This window comes from Halichoerus grypus, chromosome X (assembly GCF_964656455.1).
Source record: "Halichoerus grypus chromosome X, mHalGry1.hap1.1, whole genome shotgun sequence".
Classification (NCBI taxonomy): Eukaryota; Metazoa; Chordata; class Mammalia; order Carnivora; family Phocidae; genus Halichoerus; species Halichoerus grypus.
In genome coordinates, this window is record NC_135727.1 from 104343967 (window position 1) to 104368104 (window position 24138).

A 24138-nucleotide genomic window follows, 5' to 3' on the forward strand; every position below is an offset into this window, starting at 1 on the left:
GAATGAGTGTAGCTAGAGAAGACCTAGATCCAGCCTCTAAATCTTTCCAAAATTTCCTGTCATTTAAATAGGTTGGGCCTGAGAAAGTGTGGCTGATAGGTATAAAACCTGAAAAATATAGTGTCAAAGATTCCAAGAAAAACAAAGCAGTTTAAGAAGAAAGAGTGCTATTGGGAGCTACCCAGTAAAATGAGAATAGAAAAACATCCATTAGGCTTAGCAACATTGTAGCCATCAGCTGAGCAGAGACACAGAAGCTAGTTCTCTGATCCACTATTAGCCAGAGAAGTCTTCTGAACTCATCTTCTTTAAAATATTGACCCCATCCATTCCCTGTGTCAAAGTATGCTTGATTCAACAAGCTAAGCTCTTTGATATGGAATGGATACTTTTTAAAAGAATATTTGTTACAAAAAAGATTGCTCTTAAATACAGTTTCAGCATTAAGCTAGTTATCATTGTGGGATTTGCCTTGGAACTTGCTTATACCATCAGGCATATTCTGAATCCTAAAAGATATGGGAAAGCTCCTTGATAACCAATGAAATTTGTGTTAAATGAAGTGAGCATCTCCATTCTGGTTTCATTGTTTATCAACTATCATTTTTAACTCTGTAAAGAATGAGGGGGTAGAAACTGAGTATTCTGTGTTAGTAAAGAAGATACTGTGTGGAGTTACTTATGAAACTTAATGCCCTTCTTCTACTAGTAGGGAAAAAAAAAAGTCAATTTGATTAGATCAAAAGCAAAGCACAAAAACAGCAGATGACAGTGAAGGAAGCAGAGTTAAATGTCACTGAGCCAAAATACTCCTTTCTCAAATGGAAACTCCAATAGTTCTTTCCACAGTAGTCCTATAGAGGGAAATTTAAGAAAGTACAAATGTTTTTCTATCAATAGTCTCCCACACTGACTGATTAGCTTCTGTTTGTTAGGTCAAACTAGCTTCTGTTATCCTGGTTTTAGAGGGTATGTACTGAAAAGTTGTTCTAAGTTTTTAAATGGCCAGGAGTATTTATCTTAAATACATACAGTTTAATGAGGTACAAATGCAATGAGTAGCTGGAAAAGAGAATTTTGGAAATTTGTTGCGTTTAGAATTGAAAATATAAAGACAGAACACTTGACTTTGATTAGCTTCACACAGAAGACATTTGATACTTTGTTCAAAAACATTCAACTTAAAGGTGGCTTATTTGAAACTTGTAAAGTCACAATTTGTTGAGAATTTCCATTTAATTGAGTTTTACCCACCAGCTTCTGTGTGTTTGTTCTCAGGCACTATGTGAATGTTTGGTATTAACACTACAGAATCCCCACTCCTATTTTATCCTCTTCCCAAAAAAGCTCAACAAAGATAATGCATTTGTGGAAGGTAGTTTCATTTATACAATGAAGCAGGAAAGAACTAGGTGAATAGGGTTAAATTGGCAAGTGGTAAACAGAGGATTTTGAAAGTATTTATTTGTAATTTTGCTTCCCCATTAGAATCACAGTTCCATGAGAACAGCTCCCTGGGGTCATTTATTTATCACTATGTATTCAAAGACTAGAATATAGTCTGGCACAAAGTAATAACTCAGTAAATATTTGTTAAATATATTTTTGAGTGTCTCATGTTATCTGGTACTTTATAGAATCAAAGGCATCACCTCCAGCTACCATGATTTATTAGATTGAATATATGATTTTTATTTGCATAGGTATATTTAGCATTGTTTAGTTAATGGCAGGAAGATGAACTAGTTTTCAGTGCATCTAAAGTTTCCTGTGAGCACCTCATCTTCTGTGTTTTTGTTGTTGTTGTTGTTGTTGTTGTTGTTTTTTCCCTCTTAGGCCCTAGGTGAGCATGCATTTTGAGCACTGTTTTCTACTTGTACCAAGATGATAGTGATAGTTTTCTGCTAGCTACACCATGAGCATATCAAAAGGAATAATTGGGTGTTTAAAAGATAAAATTATTTAGTATTTCTCATGGATAAATGAAAGCCACTGCTTTTTATCATTAATTTTATTATGAAACTGAATCATCTTCATCAATACAAATTATTTTCATTAGTATATGTTATAGTCTTTTAATGAGAAGCATTGTTATTAGATGATAAAAGCAACTTGGATCAGTGAGTGAATGCTAAAATTATGGAATGGCTTAATTAAGGATTACTTAATTTAGTGAAGGCAGAACAGGTCTTGTAGAGAATTAAAGAATTTAACTTGAAGGGACCTATGCAAGTTATTTTCTTATTAGAATGCTATATATTCATTGTATACAGTGACTTGCAAATGGAAGGTGCATATATGTAGAATGTAGTGCTGGATGAAAAATATTAAAATTTAAAATAATTAACACTTCAATGAATTAGTTCACTGATATGATAGTGCCTTTAATTTAAAAACTCTGGTGCTTAGAGATCAGATGACATTGTAATATCTTCATTTGTAAACCTCAGATGATAACACACTTGCTTCCAGTAATAAGTTCTTTGGAATTTCATATCTGTGTATTTGGTTATTTTAGCAGACTCAGGTTTTTGATTGTGTCTCTCTCTATCTGTGTGTGTTCACACTTTCATATTCAGAGCTATCTGACCATGTCTAGCTGGTGGTCACATGTTTCTTCTTTCCAGTTTACCTCTTCCCCTTCTCTTACAGTGAATTTATTTGTATTGTGTCGTTCCTAATACAAATTCTGTGGGACATGATCTACATTTATTCTGATCAGGGTTTCTAAATGACATCCTTTTTAATTTTTTTTCTTTTACAAAACTCGTGAAAGGCTGACCAAACTTTGTGAGTGTACATTTATGCATCTGTTTATCTTTGAAATCCTACTTCTTTCTGATTACACAGGATATGCATTTTATTTATTTATTTATTTTTTACTTTTTTTCTTTTCTTTTTATTTTTTTATTTTATTATGTTATGTTAATCACCATACATTACATCATTAGTTTTAGATGTAGTGTTCCATGATTCATTGTTTTCATGTAACACCCAGTGCTCCGTGCAATACTTGCCCTCAATACCCATTACCAGGCTAACCCATCCCCCCACCCTCCTCCCCTCTAGAACCCTCAGTTTGTTTCTCAGAGTCCATAGTCTCTCATGGTTCGTCTCCCCCTCCGATTTCCCCCCCTTCATTTTTCCCTTCCTGCTATCTTTTTTTTTTTTAAACATATAATGTATTATTTGTTTCAGAGGTCTGCAATTCCACCGTCTCACACAATTCACAGCACTCATTGGGGAGGGTATGTGCTATGGTGAGCGCTGTGAATTGTGTGAGGATATGCATTTTAATCCGCTCTTTCAATTTCTGCCTTTCTCCTGGCAAAAAACTGACCTGAGGTTTAAGGCAGTGGAACCTCTTGTTGAGATTTCCCAGAGGTGTTTCAAGGTTTTGTCTGACAGCTGGCTAATCAGACTTTCTGGAGGTTGATTGCCCAAGATAAGAACAGTTTTGTTGAAGGCACCAGTTTCCTGACCAACTCATTCGCATTGGCTTTTTTAGGGTGAGGGCATGCTGCATGAAAACTTTGTGCAACTCTGTTTTTATTGTTTCTTTTTGATCTTTACAGATACTTTTATTATAATATAGACTATATTATCTAACTATAAAATTCATGGGTGCTGAGTGGAGAGTGCAGAAAATACAGATAGGACAAAAGAGAAAAGGAAAACTATTTTCAGTCCCACCAACATACCCATTTCACTAATGTCTTGAAGTATGTTTGCCTAGTCTTTTCTGTAAAGTTATTATGTACTTCATAATTTATACATTCTATTCTTTTGATGTTATAAAGAATTTCTTTTCATATTTTATCAAAAATTCTTCAAAAGTGGACACCTGGGTGGCTCAGTCAGTTAAGCATCTGCCTTTGGCTCAGGTCATGATCCCAGGGTCCTGGGATCCAGCCCTGCATCGCATCGGGCTCCCTGCTCAGCGGGGAGCCTGCTTCTTCTCCTGCTCCCCCTGCTTGTGTTCTCTCTCTGTGTCAAATAAATAAATAAAATCTTTTAAAAAATTCTTCAAAAGCAATGTTTTGAATGGCTTTGTACTACTCATAAACAATGACATATTTGATCATTTCTATTTCTCTAACTATTAAGCCACTTGGAATGGTTTGATTTTTTTTTCTTTTTTGTATGATAGTTTTTTTTTATATTGTAAATAGTGCTTAAATTTTATATCAGGTTTATATAAATCATCATTTAAATTTCTGGTTATTTCTTTGTGGTGGATTCCTAGAAGGAAAATTACTGGGTCATTGAATATGATTGTTTTTAAGGTTTTAGTAGACATTGCCAAAATATTTTTCATAACATTTGGAACCAACTGATACTCTTCCAGCAAAGTAGGAGTTTGGCCAAATCACCGAAGCCTCTACAACTTTGGTTGTTATTCTTCTGTCATTCTTTGATAATGTGATAGGCAAAGGAATATAATTTAAAACACACATCTTTATTTAATTTGAATTTGATTACTACCAAAGTTGTATTTTTATGTATATTTACTCTTGTCATACCTCTTTTATTAGAAATAGAAATCAGGGATGCCTGGGTGACTCAGCTGGTTAAAGGTTTGACTATTGATTTCAGCTCAGGTCATGGTCTCAGGGTTGTGAGATTGAGCCCCGAGTCAGGCTCCATGTTGGGCATGGAGCCTGCTTAAGATTCTCTCTCTCCCTCTCCCTCTGCCCCTCCCCTCCTACTCCTCTCTCTCTCTCTCTCTCTCTCTCTCTCTCTCTCAAAAAAAAAAAAAATAGAAATCACTACTATTAGGGAGAATATCGTTAATATTTGGTAATGGAACCACATGGATCACAGGGTCATCCTTTAGATGGCTTTGAGATACTTGGTTTTTATTTTTTTATTTTTATTATTTTTTAGAGTTTTATTTTTATTTATTCATTGGAGAGAGAGAGTGAGCAAAAGAGAGAGCACCAGCAGGGGGAGAGGCAGAGGGAGAGAGAGGAGCAGACTCCGCGCTGAGCTGGGAGTCTAATGCGGGGTTCCATCCCCAGACGCTGGGATCATGACCTGAGCTGAAGGCAGACGCTTAACTGACTGAGCCACCCAGGTGCCCTGATACTTGATTTTTAAATGCACTAAGATAACATTTTCTACAAGAATGAAGGTAAGGTACTGAGAAGTGTGATGCCCTGACTGGGCTCTAACTTTAATTCTGACAACTTTTGAAATTTCCATCAAACTACTGTGGGTTTCAATTTCCTCATTTGAAAAATAATGGAATTTCAGTGAATGATTTATTCATTCATTATATCCCTCAGTATCAAAATTCTGATGAGTGTAGAAACACTCATCAGAATCAGTGCTGTTGTTCATAAAATAAAACATTCTAGCAGTATTTATAAGTTTGCAACATTTTCCTTCTGAAATGTCTTTAAAGATTCGATTAGAAATTATTAATTTAAGTTTCTGCAGCAACAAACCCGTTATACAGTAGGGTTTTAGTACAAAGATTACTTTCATAAAATTGTAAGTTCTTATTTTGGGAGTACAGCCACTTCTTTTACTTCATACATTTTAATGTCTTGTAATAAAAAAATGTAAATCACATCCCATTATTCTCAGCCTCCTCAAATGCTATAGTACTCATTATCTATAACATTATGTTTTAAGTCAGTTGCTGTCTTACACAATTCTCATTAATTTCTATGGCTTTAACTACTATACTCAGTTTCTCAACCAATATTTAGGTGTTCACAAAGTCTCCAGACATTGGCCTAGCTGCAGTTATTGATCCTAAGTGAGGTTCATCCCCAGGTCATGACATTTCTTTTGAATTCTCGTACATTGTACAGTCCATAATTATTTGTTGGGGGCTCATCCACTGAATACTTATAATATAACATAGGCTAAGCATATTCTATGGCACATTATAATTGCTTTGTGAATATTTCATAAGTGATGAATGGTCTTTCCTTCCTAACAGCTTCCTGTGGCTTCCCATTAGTAGTACTAATGGTCTCCTACAACTAGATCTGGTTTTATATTAATAACACAAAAAACAACAATTGCAATATAGGAACAGTATCTGAGTCTAATTAAGTTTACAGTCGTTTCTAAACATTATACATTTGACCTTCACAACACCATGGTGAGATTGGGACTCTGGTTTTATCTCGCAGATGAGGAAACAGAAGTAAATGATGTTAAGGATGTCTTTTTATAGATATAAACATTTAGGCACAGATTTTTAAAATCCAAATCCAGATTCAGAATTGCTCATTCTCGGGGCGCCTGGGTGGCTCAGTTGGTTAAGCGACTGCCTTCGGCTCAGGTCATGATCCTGGAGTCCCTGGATCGAGTCCCACATCGGGCTCCCTGCTCGGCGGGGAGTCTGCTTCTCCCTCTGACCCTCCTTCCTCTCATGCTCTCTGTCTCTCATTCTCTCTCTCGCAAATAAATAAAATCTTAAAAAAAAAAAAAAATTAAAAAAAAAAAAAGAATTGCTCATTCTTTCTTTCCATCATGTTCTCCTTAAAAAAAAAAAAAAAACATTAATTTTAAATTTATAAGTGAATTTTATCCATTGAATTTTATCAAATGATGAAACCATTACTAGGTATTTGGAATGAAAACACAAAGCTGAGTGTATCGCTTACTTAAATAAGAGGGAACTATGCTGGTTAACCACAGTCTCTCAAAACAGAGTATTCTTAGGTTTTGGGGAAAACTGGGAGATCAAGAGATCTGTGAGCATTCGATGTGAATAGGTTGATGTGACCTTTAGAAGCATGGTTGGTTAATCAGGTGTTACCACTGTTAATTGGTTGGCATTTAGAATTTTGTTCGTTGGGGTGAGTTCATTTCTGATTAGCCAACTTTCAGAAGGGAAGGGTTGACAATGGCTGGCTTGAGGAATCATGATCAAGACCATATAGGCAGGTAATTGTTAATTAATTAAATGAGTCTGAAACTTGTGTTGGTGGCTACTTGTTACTGTGATTACAAAACAAGCATTTCCCTCCATCTGTCCTCCACCTCCATTTTACTCAAAGTTTATTCATCTTTGTACCCTCAGGGCTTAGACAGAATGTTATATATAGTTCTTTTCAAAGACTGTGAAGTAAATGATTGGAAATAGAATGAAGTCATTTTGGACCTATCTTAGAATTTCTATCATCCATCTTTTTGTTTTCATTATAAAGCCTAGTTTATTTCTCTAACACCTCCTATCTGGATCGGGTCCTAGCTTCCTACTTCCCTCCAGTTGTTTTTCTCTTTCGTCCCATTCTGTACTTAACAGTTTTACTTTACAAAAAATTCAGTGCTGTCACACTCTTGCTCAAAAGTAGTCACTGTCCAAACTACTGAACCAAGGTCAAAATTTCTAGTTTGCTACTGATGATCTCTCAGTGTTTCAGAGATAGTGTACCCATTGTATCTTGTTATTCACTACTCTCCTGTCTGTGAATAAGACACATAAAGGCACTATTCCTGGGATGTTTCTAATATCTTACTGCTGCACTTTTGTTCATGCTTTTGTACTGCCTAGAATACCTTTCCTCATTCCCCCATTTCTAGCCAATGAAATCCTATACCTACTTATTAGGTTTCCTATTTATAAAGACTTTTCTGGTCCCCTGGTAATATATAGTTTTTTCCTTTCTCTGAATCTACTTAAGCACTGATTGTGCCAGTTAGAGGAACACATTTTAAATTCTGTTCAGCAATGCAATTATTTTGTACTTTTCCTATTATCTATTTATTTTATTATTCCAAATTGTGAAGAATCCATGAATTCTCTATCTTGTTAATCTCCTGGATACTCTGTTAAAATATTGTAAATAAAATAGCTCTTGGCACATATATGTTGAAGTGAATTAACATATTTTAAAATATCTAAGTTCCTTTCTTTAAGAAAAGAAATATTGGATTCCACCTGCTGGTACAGCTGAATCCACACAACCTCAGAGATGGGAAGCAAATAGATTGGGGTAAAAATGTCAATAATTTGGTCAAATAGTGTATATTTTTGTGATGATTGATATTTATGAATATTTGCTGCCATCCGAAAGATGTTTTATGTAGATAAAATGCACTATAATTTTTGACATTTGCTTGGGGTAATAGAAATAATTCTTAATTTATTTTTACTTTTATTTTTATCATGACATATATTTGAGGCTAAACATATCCATGCATGTGTTTATGTATAATGTAGCAGTAAATGGTAATGGATCAACCTTTTTTTTAATTCAGTGCCTTTCTCACAGCATAGTTTTACTTAATACTAAAAATAAACAGAATTCTAAATTATGCTCATTACATATACAACTGACTACTTCCTAGTGAGAAAGAAGAAAACATTTTAGAGGTTCAAAATGTGGTGAAGAAGTGTAGTATCCACCATACAAAGAACACTTGAAAAACAGTTATCAAATGAAAGGGATATTTTAGTCTTCACAATTTCAAAGCTAAGTTAGTAAGATTTTTTTAAATTTTTTTTTTAAAGATTTTATTTATTTATTTATTAGAGAGCGAGTGAGAGAGAAACAGCATGAGAGGGGGGAGGGTCAGAGGGAGAAGCAGGCTCCCCGCTGAGCCGGGAGCCCGATGTGGGGCTCGATCCCAGGACTCCGGGATCATGACCTGAGCCGAAGGCAGTCGCTCAACCGACTGAGCCACCCAGGCGCCCCAGATTTTTTTTTTTTTTTTTTAGAAAGGCGGTACTTATGTACAAAGTGTTCTTTAGTTCTTCCTAAAAAAATACTTGCAAAAACTTAACCTTCACCATTTGTTGGGTAATAATTTTAATAAAGGAGCAGAGAATACGTATTGTATCACTTTGTACCTCTCAGCCTTATGCACTTAAGTGTCCAGTTAAGTATCTTTTGGGGGAAAAAAGCCAAACAATGAAGTGGCAGATGATAGAGCAGTCTGCTTCCTGTGTAATATTTTCAACCCTGTTACTCAGAGTGTGGTCTTTAAGTCAGCAGTGTCAGCATCACCGGCCAGCTTGTCAGAAATGCAGAGCTTCAGGTTCTACCCCTGACCTACTGAATTTGAGTCCGAGTTGAAAAAGGTCCCCAGGTGATTCATATGCACATTAAAAATTGAGAAGTACTCTATTATACTATGGATAGAAGCAGACCAAGGAATATTAACTTTTTCCCCCTCTGTAGCTCTTTTTAAAAATATTTAAACAAAAAAATACAGGGCGCCTGGCGGCTCAGTAGGTTAAGCGTCTGCCTTTGGCTCAGGTCATGATCCCAGGGTCTTGGAATCAAGCCCCTCGTCGGGCTCCCTGCTCCACGGGGAGTCTGCTTCTCCCTCTTGCTCTGTTCCTCACCCCCCTCCCCCACTCATTCTCTCTCTCTCTAATAAATAAATAAAATATTTCAAATATATATTTAAAAAAATAGTTGTTCTAGGGGCATCTGGATGGCTCAGTTGGCTAAGCATATGACTCTTGGTTTCTGCTTAAGTCATGATCTTATGGGTCATGAGATGGAGCCCTGCTCTGTGCTCAGAGGGAGGTCTGATTGAGATTCTCTCCTACCCCTCCCCCCACTCACACACGCACGCGCTCTCTCTCTCTCTCTCAAATAAATAAATCTTTTTTAAAAATAATTGTTCTAATTAATTACATTCCTGCTACTTGTGAAGGCATTGACTAAGTTACCTATTCAACCTCCTTTTATGTTAGTGGGCTTGAGATTTGACTCTTGGCTTTTTTACTCATGATCAGAACACCTGACCAGAATATACATATTTAACATAAAAAAGATCTTTTAATGCTAGCTAAGCTAAGATAAATTTATAGCAAGAAAAATGCCTGGCACATTGCTGCAGAGTTGTCTTGGCCTCCTGCCAGGACTTATGTTTTAACACTTCTGGGATTAATGATACACTTCACATAAAGGATTATTTTTATATCTTGGTTCCCTGGAATGAACACAGTGGGTAAATTGTAATGCCAAGTTGCAAAATAACCTTTTGAAGGAGCTGCCACTTACTATGTGTGTTGTTACAAATTATTATTGACTTTAAATACTGGGTTTCTTTCATTCCCTGGATGTGGCAAAGGACATAATGTCAGATCAACTTTATGTGAAGGACTTTTAAATTTATCTCTAGAGTCTGAGAAGGAAGGTAACATCTGACTTTAACAGATGTACCAAAAATGTAAACAAATGTTTTTTAATATACCTAAGGAATATTACAAATCATATACATATGGTATATTGTTGTTTTATTTTATTGTTATTGTGGAAATACATGGTTCATTTCAACACAGAGACATATTTTGCTCCTTACATACTTAATCACCAGCAAAAATTTGATTAGATGATGCAAGCTTTCCTTACTGGAAGCCAAGGCATTAAGCTCTTTTGTGTAATTGTTTAATTACTAATGCACTATTTTAATTGACACGTTAATACAGCTTTCCATGGAAAGGAAGATATAATCTTTAATTGTGTTTCTTATCTAATGAAAACCACTCTCTTAGATGGGCCAGTTTGGCAATTTGACTTAGGAAAAAGTATTATGGAATGAAGTTTTTATGTGAACAAGGAAAAAAGAAATTAACTTTAGTGCTCCTCTCATTGGTCTGCCAAATTGGAAGGCCATTTTCGGCGTGATTATCATGTTCTAATTAGTCTCTGGAGATTCATGGTCAATCGAGTGCTCATTAATGTGTCTTCTTCCTGTAACATTTATTCGTTCATTCGCCTTTCAGAGACTCAAATATAGAAACCAAACATTGATGTGGGGTGTTAATGTGCTTACAGATGTTGCCACCACTTATCCAGATAAGAAGTCCATCTTAATGTACATCACATCACTCTTCCAAGTTTTGCCTCAACAAGTGAGCATTGAAGCCATCCAGGAAGTGGAAATGTTGCCAAGGCCATCAAAAGTTACAAGAGAAGAACATTTTCAATTACATCATCAAATGCATTATTCTCAACAGGTAAAGTATCAAAAGAGTACTTAATATCAATGATATTTTCTATCGTATATGCATTTTTAGTCATCATACACATACATATCTATTATATGTATGATAAATACATGATAAATATGTCTATGTAGCATAACGTGTATATATATACACATACCTACACACAAATATATGTCTACATAGCATAATGTGTGTGTGTGTGTGTAGGTATGTGTATATATATATATCTACCTATAGATAGAGAAACTCTATAAGCCTTCTGAATTTTAACTGATATAATGGACCATAATATTGTTTTCAAAGCACATTATTAAAATACTCTGCTGTTGATATGCACTATGTTATAGAAATATGGAAGACAATATATTGCATTTCCATTGTGTAAAATGAATTAAAATAAAAGATAGACTCATATATGTATGAAACTTTCTGTCAACGAGAGTAAAGAGCAAAGAGAGCAAGAGCAAAGGCAAGTACTCTGTTTAATAATACTTTCTTATTTTTAGTGGCAACCTACTGATGTATTAACAAATTTTGATTATTCAAGATAACATTTTTGATAAAAGTAGTTTATAATACTTTAAATAAAAGTTGAAGGGAGAATACATATGATAAAGATTTTTATGATTGTCCAGGATTTAGTGGGATTCTTTTATTACATGGCTTGTTCTTGCTCCCAAGAGTGGCTGTTTGGGGTGTTTTCTTTTACTTTCTTTGACACAAACAATGATGAAAAAGCCTTAAAAAAAAAAAAAAAAAAGCTTTTAGCATAATTCCTTCTGAAGGTGTGGACAGCTAGTCTTAGGCCTAATTTTCTCACTCTCCTAAAGCACTAGTTCTGTATTTTGCTTATGAAAGCTCCAGTCCTTTCCAGGAACTTGACCTGATGAATTCTGGTTTTGTTTACTTTGGGTTCAGAGAAAATTGCTTTTGGATGCCTGTTTTTGCCAGATTGAAGAGCACCATCCCATAGGAGTGCTGGAGCTGTGTCAGTATGGAATCCTTATAGTTAAGTCCCGCCCTCATCCCTTCCCTGAGTACCCGCTCTCCACCATGACATTGAGCACCAGAATTGTGCAAGTGTACCAGTTTGCAATAGCACTATGTGCATTTCAAATTAAACTTTTCATCTCACTGTTTCCATTTAACGTTTGTTTTTGTAGTGTGTGGGAAAGCAGTCCTTCCAGGGTTACTTATGATGTCTCCTCCTCCCCTCTGTCCCCTTCCCCGTAACCCTACTCTGCAGATCACAGTCAGTCTAGCACAGGGCTATGAACGAACTCCTTCCTCTCCCAAGCCTCGGTTCAAGAGCTATGCCTACACTCAGGCTGCTTATGTCGCCACCTCTGACCCCACACGGAGCCCACTTCCTTCACAGGTCTGTCAACATTTACTCTCTGTTCTACAAACCAAAGAACTTCCTCCTCGAGGATAACCTGACATGGCTTTCGTTTGAATTTTGCAGTGCCTTTTTTCTCCTTCGTCAGGAGCAGTTTCATTATTCCCAGTTGTATTAGATGTTCTCACATGATGCTGTTTCGTTATTGTGATTTCCCTAGGTTTAACATGGGTTGATTCTTCATGAATGGGGATTCTTAGAATAGTGGTGTGTGCTTTCATTATATAATCTACCTGTAAGGTTCTCTTTTATAAAGGCTACCAATAGTTATACAAAAACATCATTAAAGGTTTAAATATGTAATTTTTAAAAGAATGGGAAAATGGATGAAATTCACTGGTCACACTACTTGGCGAGATTTTTCTAGATACCTGATACCTAAAGGAAACATACACTCTATATAGATGTTCTTATTATATTTTCATTCTATAAAAATATATTTATACTCTATTTAAGAAAAATATAACTACAGGGCCACCTGGGTGGCTCAGTCGGTTAAGGGTCTGACTCTTGATGTCAGCTCAGGTAATGATCTCAGAGTTGTGAGACTGAGCCCCACATCCGGCTCTGTGCTGGGCATGGAGCCTGCTTAAGATTCTCTCTCGCCCTCTTCCTCTGCCCCTCCCCCCCCAAAATAGGAAAGGAAAATATAACTATAAGCTTTTTCACATGATACATTTTAATTTGGCTAATTTAAACATGTATATAACATGCTCTGTACTATTTGTACAAGAAAGTCTGTCACTCCCGCACCAGTCAGATTCTATGCACCATTTCGTACTTTCCGCATAAAGAGTCTTCTCAGTGGAATTTTCCATTATTGCAGTATTGTAGGAAACCTAAAAATACAAGAAATTACAGCCTGGTTTATGTTAGAGCATGGAAATGAAATGTGCTTGACTTGTGAGATTTGCTAGAATTTCTTTTTAGAAGAAAACTATTTTGTTTAGTAGAGCAATTTGAAAGTTCTTAAGGAAGTGACTTTTGTCAGAACTACATTATGAATGGGAATTTAGAAATTATAGACCTGATCCTATATGGTGAAAAAAGTGTACATGTTTAGAGGCTCACTGATTTTTTAAAATAGTGGTTGTATTTAATTAGTGATTATTTTGCACAGTTGATTTATGCATAAGGCTGAAAATTCTTAGCACTCACTGATTCCCCCAGGGAAACATATTTCAGGGCATACTTATGCCCTCTATCCTTGGCTAGCTTTCTGGCAAAGCTGAACAAAGGAGACTGGGTGAGAACATTTGTGTGACTCAGCCTCATCTTCAGTTAAATTCCCATATCCATGTTTTTACAAAGGTTCGTTGTATAATCTTGAACAAGAAACTTAATCAGTTTTCTCATTATCAGTAAATAGAAATAGTTGGGCCACTCATTACTGAGTGTTGCTCTATGCCAAGTGTGCACCTTATATGAACTAAGGAAATCCTTATAACAACTTTGGAGAGGTGGGAGATGCTATTTTTATCCACATTTGAAGTTTCCTCTTTCTGCCCTTCTCTTTCTCTTCTTCCTCCTCCCTCGCACCCTCCTGACTGCCTGTCTGGACTCTTTTCATCACCATCCTCCCATTGAAACCTCCAAGTCTTAAAGAATAGGGGTGCATCCTAAAATAAAGGAGCATAAGTCAAGACAAGGAGATGAGTTCTTTTTCCCCCTCATTATCACTTTATTGAGCTGGCTTTTCCAGAAGTTTTTCTCCAGTGCCTCTTCTGGTGGCACATTTTTACCTCATTACCAACCCCATTAAGGCATTGCTCAGTTATGACTCCTTAATGAAGTAATTATAAGTGGACTTAATTTTGCTAGACTCTATTTGTTCATTCTACCTTTGTATAAATACTACAAAATATATAATGTGTCATAACAAAAATATTCAACAAATTCACTTACCTGTTTTATTTAGCATAAGCCATTGAAATAAACCTGATGGTGTCCTTTAGAAAAGAAGAAGCATGAATTACAATTGATGAGGAATGATATATTCTGCCTGTTTCTAAAGGAATCACATCAGAAGATGATGTTACATGTAGTTAGTTTGATAAGTTTATGTCTTAACGATATACTAAGAAAAATTTTTTCTGAAGCGTTTCTCAGAGGGGCTGAACCTATACTGCCCCCTACAGGTTGTATCTGATCCACTTCAAATGAACTCAAGACAGGCCAGACCGGACTCCATTAGAGAGTTTCATTCAAGTGGTTTTCTTGGTGGTCTGCAAAGGCGGTGAAGTTTTCCATAATAGGAAAGCAAGCTACGTGGGTGCCTGTCCGCTATGGAAAGCAGAAATTCTGTGAATTACTTAAAAGTTCCCAATATATTGGGGTGCCTGGGTGGCTCAGTTGGTTAAGCGACTGCCTTCGGTTCGGGTCATGATCCCGGGGTCCTGGGTGACTGCCTTCGGCTCAGGTCATGATCCCAGGGTCCTGGGATCGAGTCCCACATCGGGCTTCCCTTGCTCTGTGGGGAGCCTGATTCTCCCTCTCCCTCTGCCTGCCACTCTCCCTGTTTGTGCTCTCTCTCTCTGTCAAATAAATAAATAAAATATTTTTTTAAAAAAGTTCCCAATATATTAGAATCATCAGTTATCCCCATCTGTCCTAAACTTGAAAAATCCGATTTATACTCTTTGCAGTTTGAAAATCTATTGGGGTGAAGCAGTCGACCTACCTCAGGATCCCTGTTTATAAATGAGTTTTTCTCATAATTTGCCAAGAAGAAATACTATCTGGTGTGAACCTCTGGCTTTCCCTCATTGCATATCACTTTGTTGCCATCCATCCTTGGATGGAGGACATTTTTTTTTTATGGTTTTACTTAATTCATATTTTTATGACTTTGATCATGCCTCTCATTCTACTCCTAATTTTATATCAAAAATACCCAGTATCTTTTTCACTTTCAGTTTCTGTTTCTTTCCTGGAGCCTAACCCTGCTTAAAACTCCTCTAGTGTATGTCACCTCTTCTGAAACACATCAGTCCACTTTATCTTGTTAATATACTGTTATGTGACTCTTTCATTTATCACCTTCTGTAGAATAGTCTATGCTTTATTTATTCATTTATTTAGTCCACAAATAATTATACTTCATCACCAAATCCAATGTCATCTTTTCAGCTTTCAGGCTTTCCATCGTAATTGAAATAACTTTTCTCCTAGCTTCTAGACTCATTAGCTTCTTCTCCATCTCTGTTCTGTATCTCTTTTACTATCTGGCTTTCTTCTCTTCTAACTCCCTTTGCATAAGAGCTTCATGAAAGATCCCTTGAGCCATGTATTATAGTCTCCCTGTTATCAATATGATTTAACCTCCTGGCTTCAAGCTGTATTCGGATGACCGTTGTCATCTGTGTTTTTACCCACTTTCAATATCTTTTAAGTTACAGCCACATTTCCAACTCATTTTCAACTCTTTGGCATGTATCTATACCTAGATGTCCACTGATTTCTTAAACCTGGTATGTCCTGAAGGGAACTTTGTTTCATTGCTCACAAATCCATTTCTTGTCCCTTTTTGTTATAGAAGTGAGAATATTACTCAGCAGTCATTGATACTTAAATATGTGACATCGTACTCTTTGGTCTCTTTATTGATCTGGTATTCATTAATGAGACATGCAAAGTCAATTCCTTCTTTACAAAATTACTCCATTAAGCTATGTCCCTGATGTTATGTCCTCTGATTTAGGCCCTCAATACATGTCTTCTGGATTACAGAAATACCTTTTCGATCAATGTCACTATCTTTATCCTAGTCCCCTCTAAATCAGATTAAATTTCCATATTAACAACTTTAACAATATCATTCACAAAACTTTCTTCACTTCCTTTTGCCTTTATAACAGGTCCACTCTCTTCAATTTCATCAAGAAGCTCCATGATCTATTATCTATTTATATTTTCATGTTTATTTCACAGTAGTCTATTTCATGTTTTCTTTACTCCAACCAAATTAAATCACTTGCTGTCTTCCATAAGTGCCAAACAATTTCCTATCTTAGCTTTTTTTGGTTCTCTCAGCCTAGAGTGACTTTTGTCTCCTTTCACATTGGGTAGTTTAATCAAAATTTCAAAGCCTAACCAATAAGTGGCAGAGCCTGGATTCATATTTCGATTTATCTAACCTCAAGTTAATGTTCTTCATACTAACACTGAATTCTCTCTCTCTCTCTCTCTCCACACACACACACACACACACACACACACATACACACACGGGATTACTCACACATGGAGTAGTATTCATTTATGTAATCATTTTTAAAAAGTTTTTATTTATTTATTTGAGAGAGAGAGAGCAGGAGCAGAGGGGAGGAGTACAGGGAGAGGGAGAAGCAGACTCTCCACTGAGCAGGGAGCCCGATGTGGGGTTCAGTCCCAGGACCTCAAGATCATGACCTGAGGCAAAGGCAGATGCCTAACTGACTGAGCCACCCAGGTGCCCCTGTAATCATTTAATACTTAATTTTTAATCACCTACTATGTGCCAGGTATTATTATATGATATTGCAATCAATATCATATAATAATTGGTTCCACCAATTGGTGCATCAATAAACAAACTTACAAAATAATTTGTGCCCTAATGGAGAGCATAGGCTTATGGGAGAGTCAAAATATGAATAAGATAAACATTATGAATAAGTGAAAGAATATTTCAGATAATATGCTAGTAATATGTATAAAGTAAAGCAAAATTCAGTAGTAATTACAATAGTTAGTGGTAAAAAGAAAAAAATAAAAGAGGAAAGTAGAATATGCAGTATGTGACAACTGGAGTAGTCAGAAAAAGTAAATTTTGAGTAAAGACTGAAAAGAGGTGTGGGTCTCTGGGAGAAGACCAACCTCTGAGGAGGAAGCATAGATGGTACAAAAGCCCTGAGCTGTGGGGATACTTGGACTACTCAAGGAAAGGTAGGAGGGAGGGCACAGTGCTGGGAGATGTTGCTGAGCTGTAACGGTAGACCAGATCACATAAGACCTGGTAAGTAATGGTGAGGACTTTGGTTTTTATTACCAATGAGATGGAAGGCTATTGGAGGAGTGACATAAACTCGTATTATTTCAACATGGCTGCTATGTGGGGAATAGACTAAAGGGAGCAAGGGTGGAACCAAGGAAACGAGTTAGATTGTTATTGCAATAATCCACTCAGCATATGAGAGAGAGTTGGATCTGGATTCTTTTTCTTTTTCCCTCCATTAAAAAAAATTTTTAACATAAACTTTACTACCTACACTGTTTTTAAGTGTACAGTTCTGTGGTTTTAAGTACATTCATAAAATTGTACATCCATCACCACCACCATCTGTCTCCAGAACTCTTTTCATCTGGCAAAATGGAAACTCACTTTCCATTAAACAATAACTCCCCATGACTTTTTCTCTCTAACCCCTGGTGACATTACCATTCTCTTGTTTCTATGAGTTTGGCATTACTTTGTTCTTATTTTTGTTTCTTAGATTTCATCTATAATGAGATTATGCAATATTTATCTTTCTGTATCTGACTTATTTCACTTAACATAATGTCCTTCAGGTTCATTCATTGTTGTCACAGGTGGCAGAATTTTTTAAAAATAATTATTTATTTATTTTAGAGAGAGTGTGAGAATGTGGGGGGAGGGGCAGAGGGAGAGGGAGAGAGAGAATCTCAAGCAGACTCCTTCTGAGCGTGGAGCTCAGTTTCCTGACCCTGAGATCATCACCTGAGCCAAAATCAAGAGTTGGACCCTTAATGGACTGAGCCACCTAGGCACACCACAGATGACAGAATTTTATTCCTTTTTAAGGCTGAATAATATTCCACTGTGTATATATACACCTTTTTCCATTCATCTGTTGATGGATATTTAGATGGTTTCCATATCTTGGCTCTTGTGAGTAATGGTGCAATGAACATAGGAGTGCAGATATGTCTTTGAGATACTGTTTTCATTTTCTTCAGATATATACCCAGAAGTGGGAAGTGGGATTGCTGGGTCATATGGTAGTTCTATTTTTTTTTTTTTAATTTTTGAGGAAACTCCACACTTTTTTTTTATGATGGTTCTATCAATGAGCATGATGCATCGTAGTTGAATTCTAGATAATGTTTTGGACAACCTACAGGATTTGCTAATGCAATGTAAAACACATTTTGTTGTATTCTTAGACAATATTTGTGTTATTAAAAAAACTAAAGGGGATAGATAAAATTTCTAAGAGGCATTAAGCATTAATCATAAGTAAACTAGTAGTTTATGAAACCCATGTGTTAAATTTAACTGATGAGTTGAGTACCCGGGTGATGTATGAAATTGTTGAATCACTATATTGTACACCTGAAAGTAATATAGCACTTTAAGTAACTAGAATTAAAATAAAAACATAAAAAGCCAAAAATGATAATAAATTTAAAAAAAATTAGCTTTGATAAGGAAGACATAGGTAACAATGTGTATTAATTATAGGTAGTAACTTAACCTATTACACATGGTAAAAATAGAGAATAAATAATGGAATACACGAGTGTAACTAGTGAATAGAAAAAAATGAAAAGACCAAATCATAAGGTATGATCGATCATGTCACCTACATCATTCCTAAATTGGGTACCTACTGATAATACTCGGTATGGTCTCATTATGGTCTCCCAAGTGTACTACATAAAAAATGCAAATAATTCCCATAGCTCTTTTGCAGACTAAGTAATGAGCTACAGTTATGGGCTAGGTATGCTTGTCCCTGTGTCTCTCTAGTAAAGCAAGTATATGTGGTGGCCTTAGGCACCTTCTGTTTATTGTACCCCTCCCTCAGATGTCACCTCTGGTTCTGTCCACTGCACCACGATCCAGAAAGATGGACAGAGCAAAATATATGAACATTGCACAAGCTGAGATTTAAATAGTGTGGTCCTTCACACTGTTTGGCCTTATCCTAATTGCATTACCTGCCCCCCATTTCTTTCTTCTTGCTTCTTGCTATATGCTTTAAAATTATTTAATAAATGATGGGATTTGAACATAACAGCTTGGTCAGTGAGCCTTTCTGTTTCATGATCTCTGGGATGGCATACCTGGGAGCAGAATTGGAGACCACCATTGCATCAAGATCATGTTGCACATGACATAGTGGGTATGAGTTATGAAAGAATTCAAAGAACCAAGAATTAGTGCAAGGTTTTGACTTAAGCAGTTGGAAGAAAGGAGTTGCCACCAACCGAGATAGGATAACCTATAGGAGGAACAGTTTGGGGAGTAAGGTTAGAAGCTCACTTTTGAACATGTTAATCATTACTTATTTTTTAATTTTTAAAATTTGAGGTATAACTGACATACAGCATTGTATTAGTTTTACATGTACAACATAATGATTTGATTCAATATTTATATATATTGCAGAATGATTATAAGTCTAATTAACATCTGTCACCATACATAATTACAGAATTTTTCCTGCGATGAGAACTTTTAAGATTTATTCTCTTAACAACTTTCAAATATGCAATACAGTATTATTAACTATAGTCCCCATGCTGTACATTATATCCCCATGACTTATTTATTCTCTAATTGGACATTTGTACCTTTTGACCCCCTTCACCCATTTTGCCCACGCCCACCCCTTGCCTTTGGCAACCACCAATGTGTTCTCTGTCAATTTGTGTGTGTGTGTGTGTGTGTGTGTGTGTGTGTGTGTTTTAAGAGTCCATATATAAGTGAGATCATACAGTATTTGTCTTTGATTGACTTACTTCACTTAGCACAATACCCTCTAGGTCCATCCATATAGTCGCAAATGGCAAGATCTCATTCTTTTTTTATAGCTGAATAATATTCCATTGTATTTATATATACTACATTTTTTTATCCATTCATCCATCTATGGACATTTAAGTTGTTTCCATATCTTGGCTGTTACAAATAAAGCTACAGTGATGGGGTACATCTATCTTTGTGAATTAGGGTTTTTATTTTCTTCCGGTAAATACCCAGAAGTGTGATTACTTGATCATATTGTTTTATTTTTAATATTTTGAGCAACCTCCATTCTGTTTTCCATAGTGGCTGCATTAACTGACATTCCCACCAACAATGCATGAGGGTTACCTTTTCCCCACATCCTCACCAGCACTTGTTATCTCTTGTCTTTTAGTTAATAGCCATTCTAGCAGGTGTGAGGTGATAGCTCATTGCTTTGATATACATTTCCCTGATGATTAGTGATGTTGAGCATTTTTCCATGTGTCTGTTGGCCATCTGTATGGCTTCTTTGACAGGATATCTATTCAGATCTTCTGCCCATTTTTAAACCTAATTGTTTATTATTTGTTGGTTTTTTTGGGTTTTTTTGCTGTTGAGTTGCATGAGTTCTTTATATATTTTGGATATTAATCCCTTATTGGACATATGATGTGCAAATATTTTCTCCCATATGGTAGGTTTCCTTTACTGTGCAAAATCTTTTCAGTTTGATGTAGTCCCAGTTATTTATTTTTGCTTTTATTGACTTTGCTTTTAGAGTCAGAATCAAAAAATCATCACAAAGACCAATGTCAAGGAGCTTACTGACTCTGTTTTCTTCTAGGAATTTTATGGTTTCAGGTCTTATCTTCAAGTCTTTAATCCATTTTGAGTTAACTTTTGTGTATGGTGCAAGATGGTGATCCAGTTTCATTCTTTTGCACGTGGCTGTTCAGTTTTCTCAACACCATTTATTGAAAAGACTGTCTTTTCCCCAGTGTATATTCTTAACTACTTTGTCTTAAATTGTCCGTGTATACATGGGTTTATTTCTGGGGCCTCTATTCTGTCGATTGATTTATGTGTCTGTTTTATGTCAGCACCATACTGTTTTGATTACTATAGCATTGTAATAGAGTGTGAAATCAGGGAGTATCATGCCTATAGTTTTATTCTTCTTTCTTAAGATTGCTTTGGCTATTAAGGTTTTTTTGTGATTCTGTACAAATTTCAGAAGTGTTCTAGTCTGTGAAAAATGCCATTGGAACTGAGATACAGATTACATTGAATCTGTAGATTGCGTTGGGTAGTATGGACATTTTAACAATATTAATTCATCCAGCCCATGAACATGGAATATATTTGCATTTATTTGTGTCCTCTTTAGTTTCTTTCATCGATGTCTTATAGTTTTTAGTATACAGGTCTTTCATCTCCTTGGGTAAATTTATTCCTTGTTAGTTTATTCTTTTTGATGTGATTGTAAATGGGATTCTTTTCTTGATTTTTCTTTCTAATAGTTATTAGTATATAGAAACACAATGGATTTCTGTATGATTTTATATCCTGCAACTTTACTGAATTTATTAGCTCTAAGAGTTTTTTGATTTTTTTTTTTGGTGGAGTCTTTAGAATTTTCTGTATATAGTATCATGTCATCTGCAAATAGTGACAGTTTTATTTTTTCTTTTCTATTTGAATTTATATCTTTTACTTCTCTAATTCCTCTGGCTAGGACTTCCAGTACTACAGAGAATAAAAGTGGGGAGAGTGGGCATCCTTGTCTTGTTCCTGACAAGTCAGCTTTTCACCATTGAGTGTGATGTTAGCTGTGGGCTTGTCATAGATGGCCTTTATTATGTTGAGATATGTTCCCTCGGTGCCCACTTTGTTGAGAGTTATTATCATGAATGGATGTTGAATTTTGTCACATGTTTTTTTCTGCATTTTTTGAGATGATCATGGGATTTTTTTTAAAGATTTTATTTATTTGTTTGTGTGAGAGAAAATGAGAGAGAGAAAGCATGAGAGGGGGGAGGGTCAGAGGGAGAAGCAGACTCCCTGCTGAGCAGGGAGCCCAATGCATGACTTGATCCTGGGACTCCAGAATCATGACCTGAGCCGAAGGCAGTTGCTTAACCAACTGAGCCACCCAGGCACCCCGATCATGGGATTTTTATTTTTCCTTTTGTTGATGTGGTGGATTACACTGAATATGTTAATCTTGAGATGCTCATGAGACTTGATTATACATACATAAATCTGGGTTTCCCAGATCAGAGTTCAGGATAATTTGGAAGTCATTAACAACATAGATAGTATTTAAATCCATTCACCTGGACGAGATCACCTAAGAAAAAAAGTACAGAGAAGTAAGAGATCCCAGTATTTAAAGATGAGAAGGAACCAGCAAAGGGGATAACAAGGATGGACAGAAAGAGGAGAGGAAAAAGGAGAAGGGTGTGGTATTCCAGAAGCCAGGAGAAGAAAGTGTTTCAGGGAGAGGACATTATTTAACAGCATTAAGTATTGCTGATTAGTTCAAATAACATTGGAAATTAACCAGTGAATTGTCAGTGAGATAGGGTCCCTGGGAAGTCCTGATAATATAACAGTTATCAAAGTGGAATTACTAATAACACCTCCATTCACTCTGAATACTCCTATTTTGGCCAATAAGTTACAGGTTCATTCTAGGTAATATTGACACTGATAAGAACAATTCCAGTGGAGTGTGTGGTTTTTGGACGATTTTGCTGGTTGGAGTGGATTCAAGAGAATGAAAGTGAGGGGCTACCTGCATTGAGGCCCTTAAAAAACCTACACTGAATAGTTTATGTCTACATGGACAAAAGCATATTTCTCTTGGCATAACCCATCCTGCTAACTGATAATGAATCTGTATATTGGTTTCCTCTTGCTGATGTAACAAATACCCACAAATTTAGTGGCTTTCAACAACACGAATTTACTATCTTACAGTGTAGAATTTCAAAATGGGTCTCACTGGGCTAAAATCAAGGTGTTAGTATGACTGCCTTCCTTATGGAGGTTGTAGGGGAGATTCCATTTCCTTGTTTTTTCCAACTTTTAGAGGCTGCCCCCATTCCTTGATTCATGATCCTCTTTTATCTTCAAAGATAACAAGGGCAAGGTAAGTCTTTGTCATATCATATCACTCTGACCTACTTTTCTGTCTTCCTCCTCTGCCTTTAAGAACTCATAATTGGGCTCACCTGGATAATCTAGGAAAGTCTACTTATTTTAAGGTCACCTGCTTAGCAAATTTAATTCCATCTGCAACCTTAATTCTTCATTGCCATATAGTGTAACATATTCACAGGTTCCAGGGGTTAGCACATGGACATCTTTGGTGGAGGGTGTTTTCCGCCCTCTGCTGTCTAACACCCTGGGATGCAAATCTGAGGAAGGCATCCATTACCTGCAAGCTAACAACAAAACTGGTATCACCGGGCTTTTCCCAGGTGCCCCAAGGGTCGAGTTGTTCCCTTTCTCCTTTGTTGGCTGTGCATGAGCTTCTTCCTTCCTCCAGAAGTATTGTGAAAGCACCCTTCGGCCAAAACAGCATAGAAGAAAAAAGAAACAAAGAAAAAAAAAAAAAACAATGAAGGACGTACCTATATTTCTGCCTCTAAAAGCCTTATTGATCTTTGTTCCTTGCTCAGCTTAGGGCCCAGATGTCCACATTCATTTAATAAATACTTTGACCTACAAACAGTGTCTTCTTCTCTCTAATAGCTCACAGAGTAAAGGAATGAGGCCTTGGAAAGTTACCCATACTTTGCTTATGCTCTTATAATTTTTTTAAGAACAAAAGGGAATCCTACTCGTAGCATTCTTGCAAAAGGGGCACAAACAAAAAAGAGGGCACCTCTCATCTTTTACTAACATTTGCAGTTTTTAAAAGACTTTTGATTATATATCTCATTTGACCAGTACAATGAGCCTGTCGAATGATTTTATTAGACTCATGTTTTAAAGTACAAGAAATTTAAATGGAATAAAGGATTTGGTTAAGCACTGAGTAACTGGCAGAGCTGGGACTCAAGC

The 24138-nt window shown here is 36.2% G+C and overlaps 1 protein-coding gene across 9 annotated transcripts in view; it reads left to right on the forward strand.

Moving 5' to 3' along the window:
• The window catches only part of DMD (dystrophin), a 2185421-nt gene that overhangs the window by 617368 nt on the left and 1543915 nt on the right, over positions 1-24138 (forward strand). For 8 of the 9 annotated variants that reach the window (XM_078064107.1, XM_078064109.1, XM_078064106.1 and 5 more), the window contains exons 8-9: positions 10761-10942; positions 12180-12311. In XM_078064107.1, coding sequence (XP_077920233.1) covers positions 10761-10942; positions 12180-12311 — 314 coding nt within the window. The remainder of the gene's footprint in view (positions 1-10760; positions 10943-12179; positions 12312-24138) is intronic. The other variant, XM_078064111.1, reaches the window with a different exon arrangement.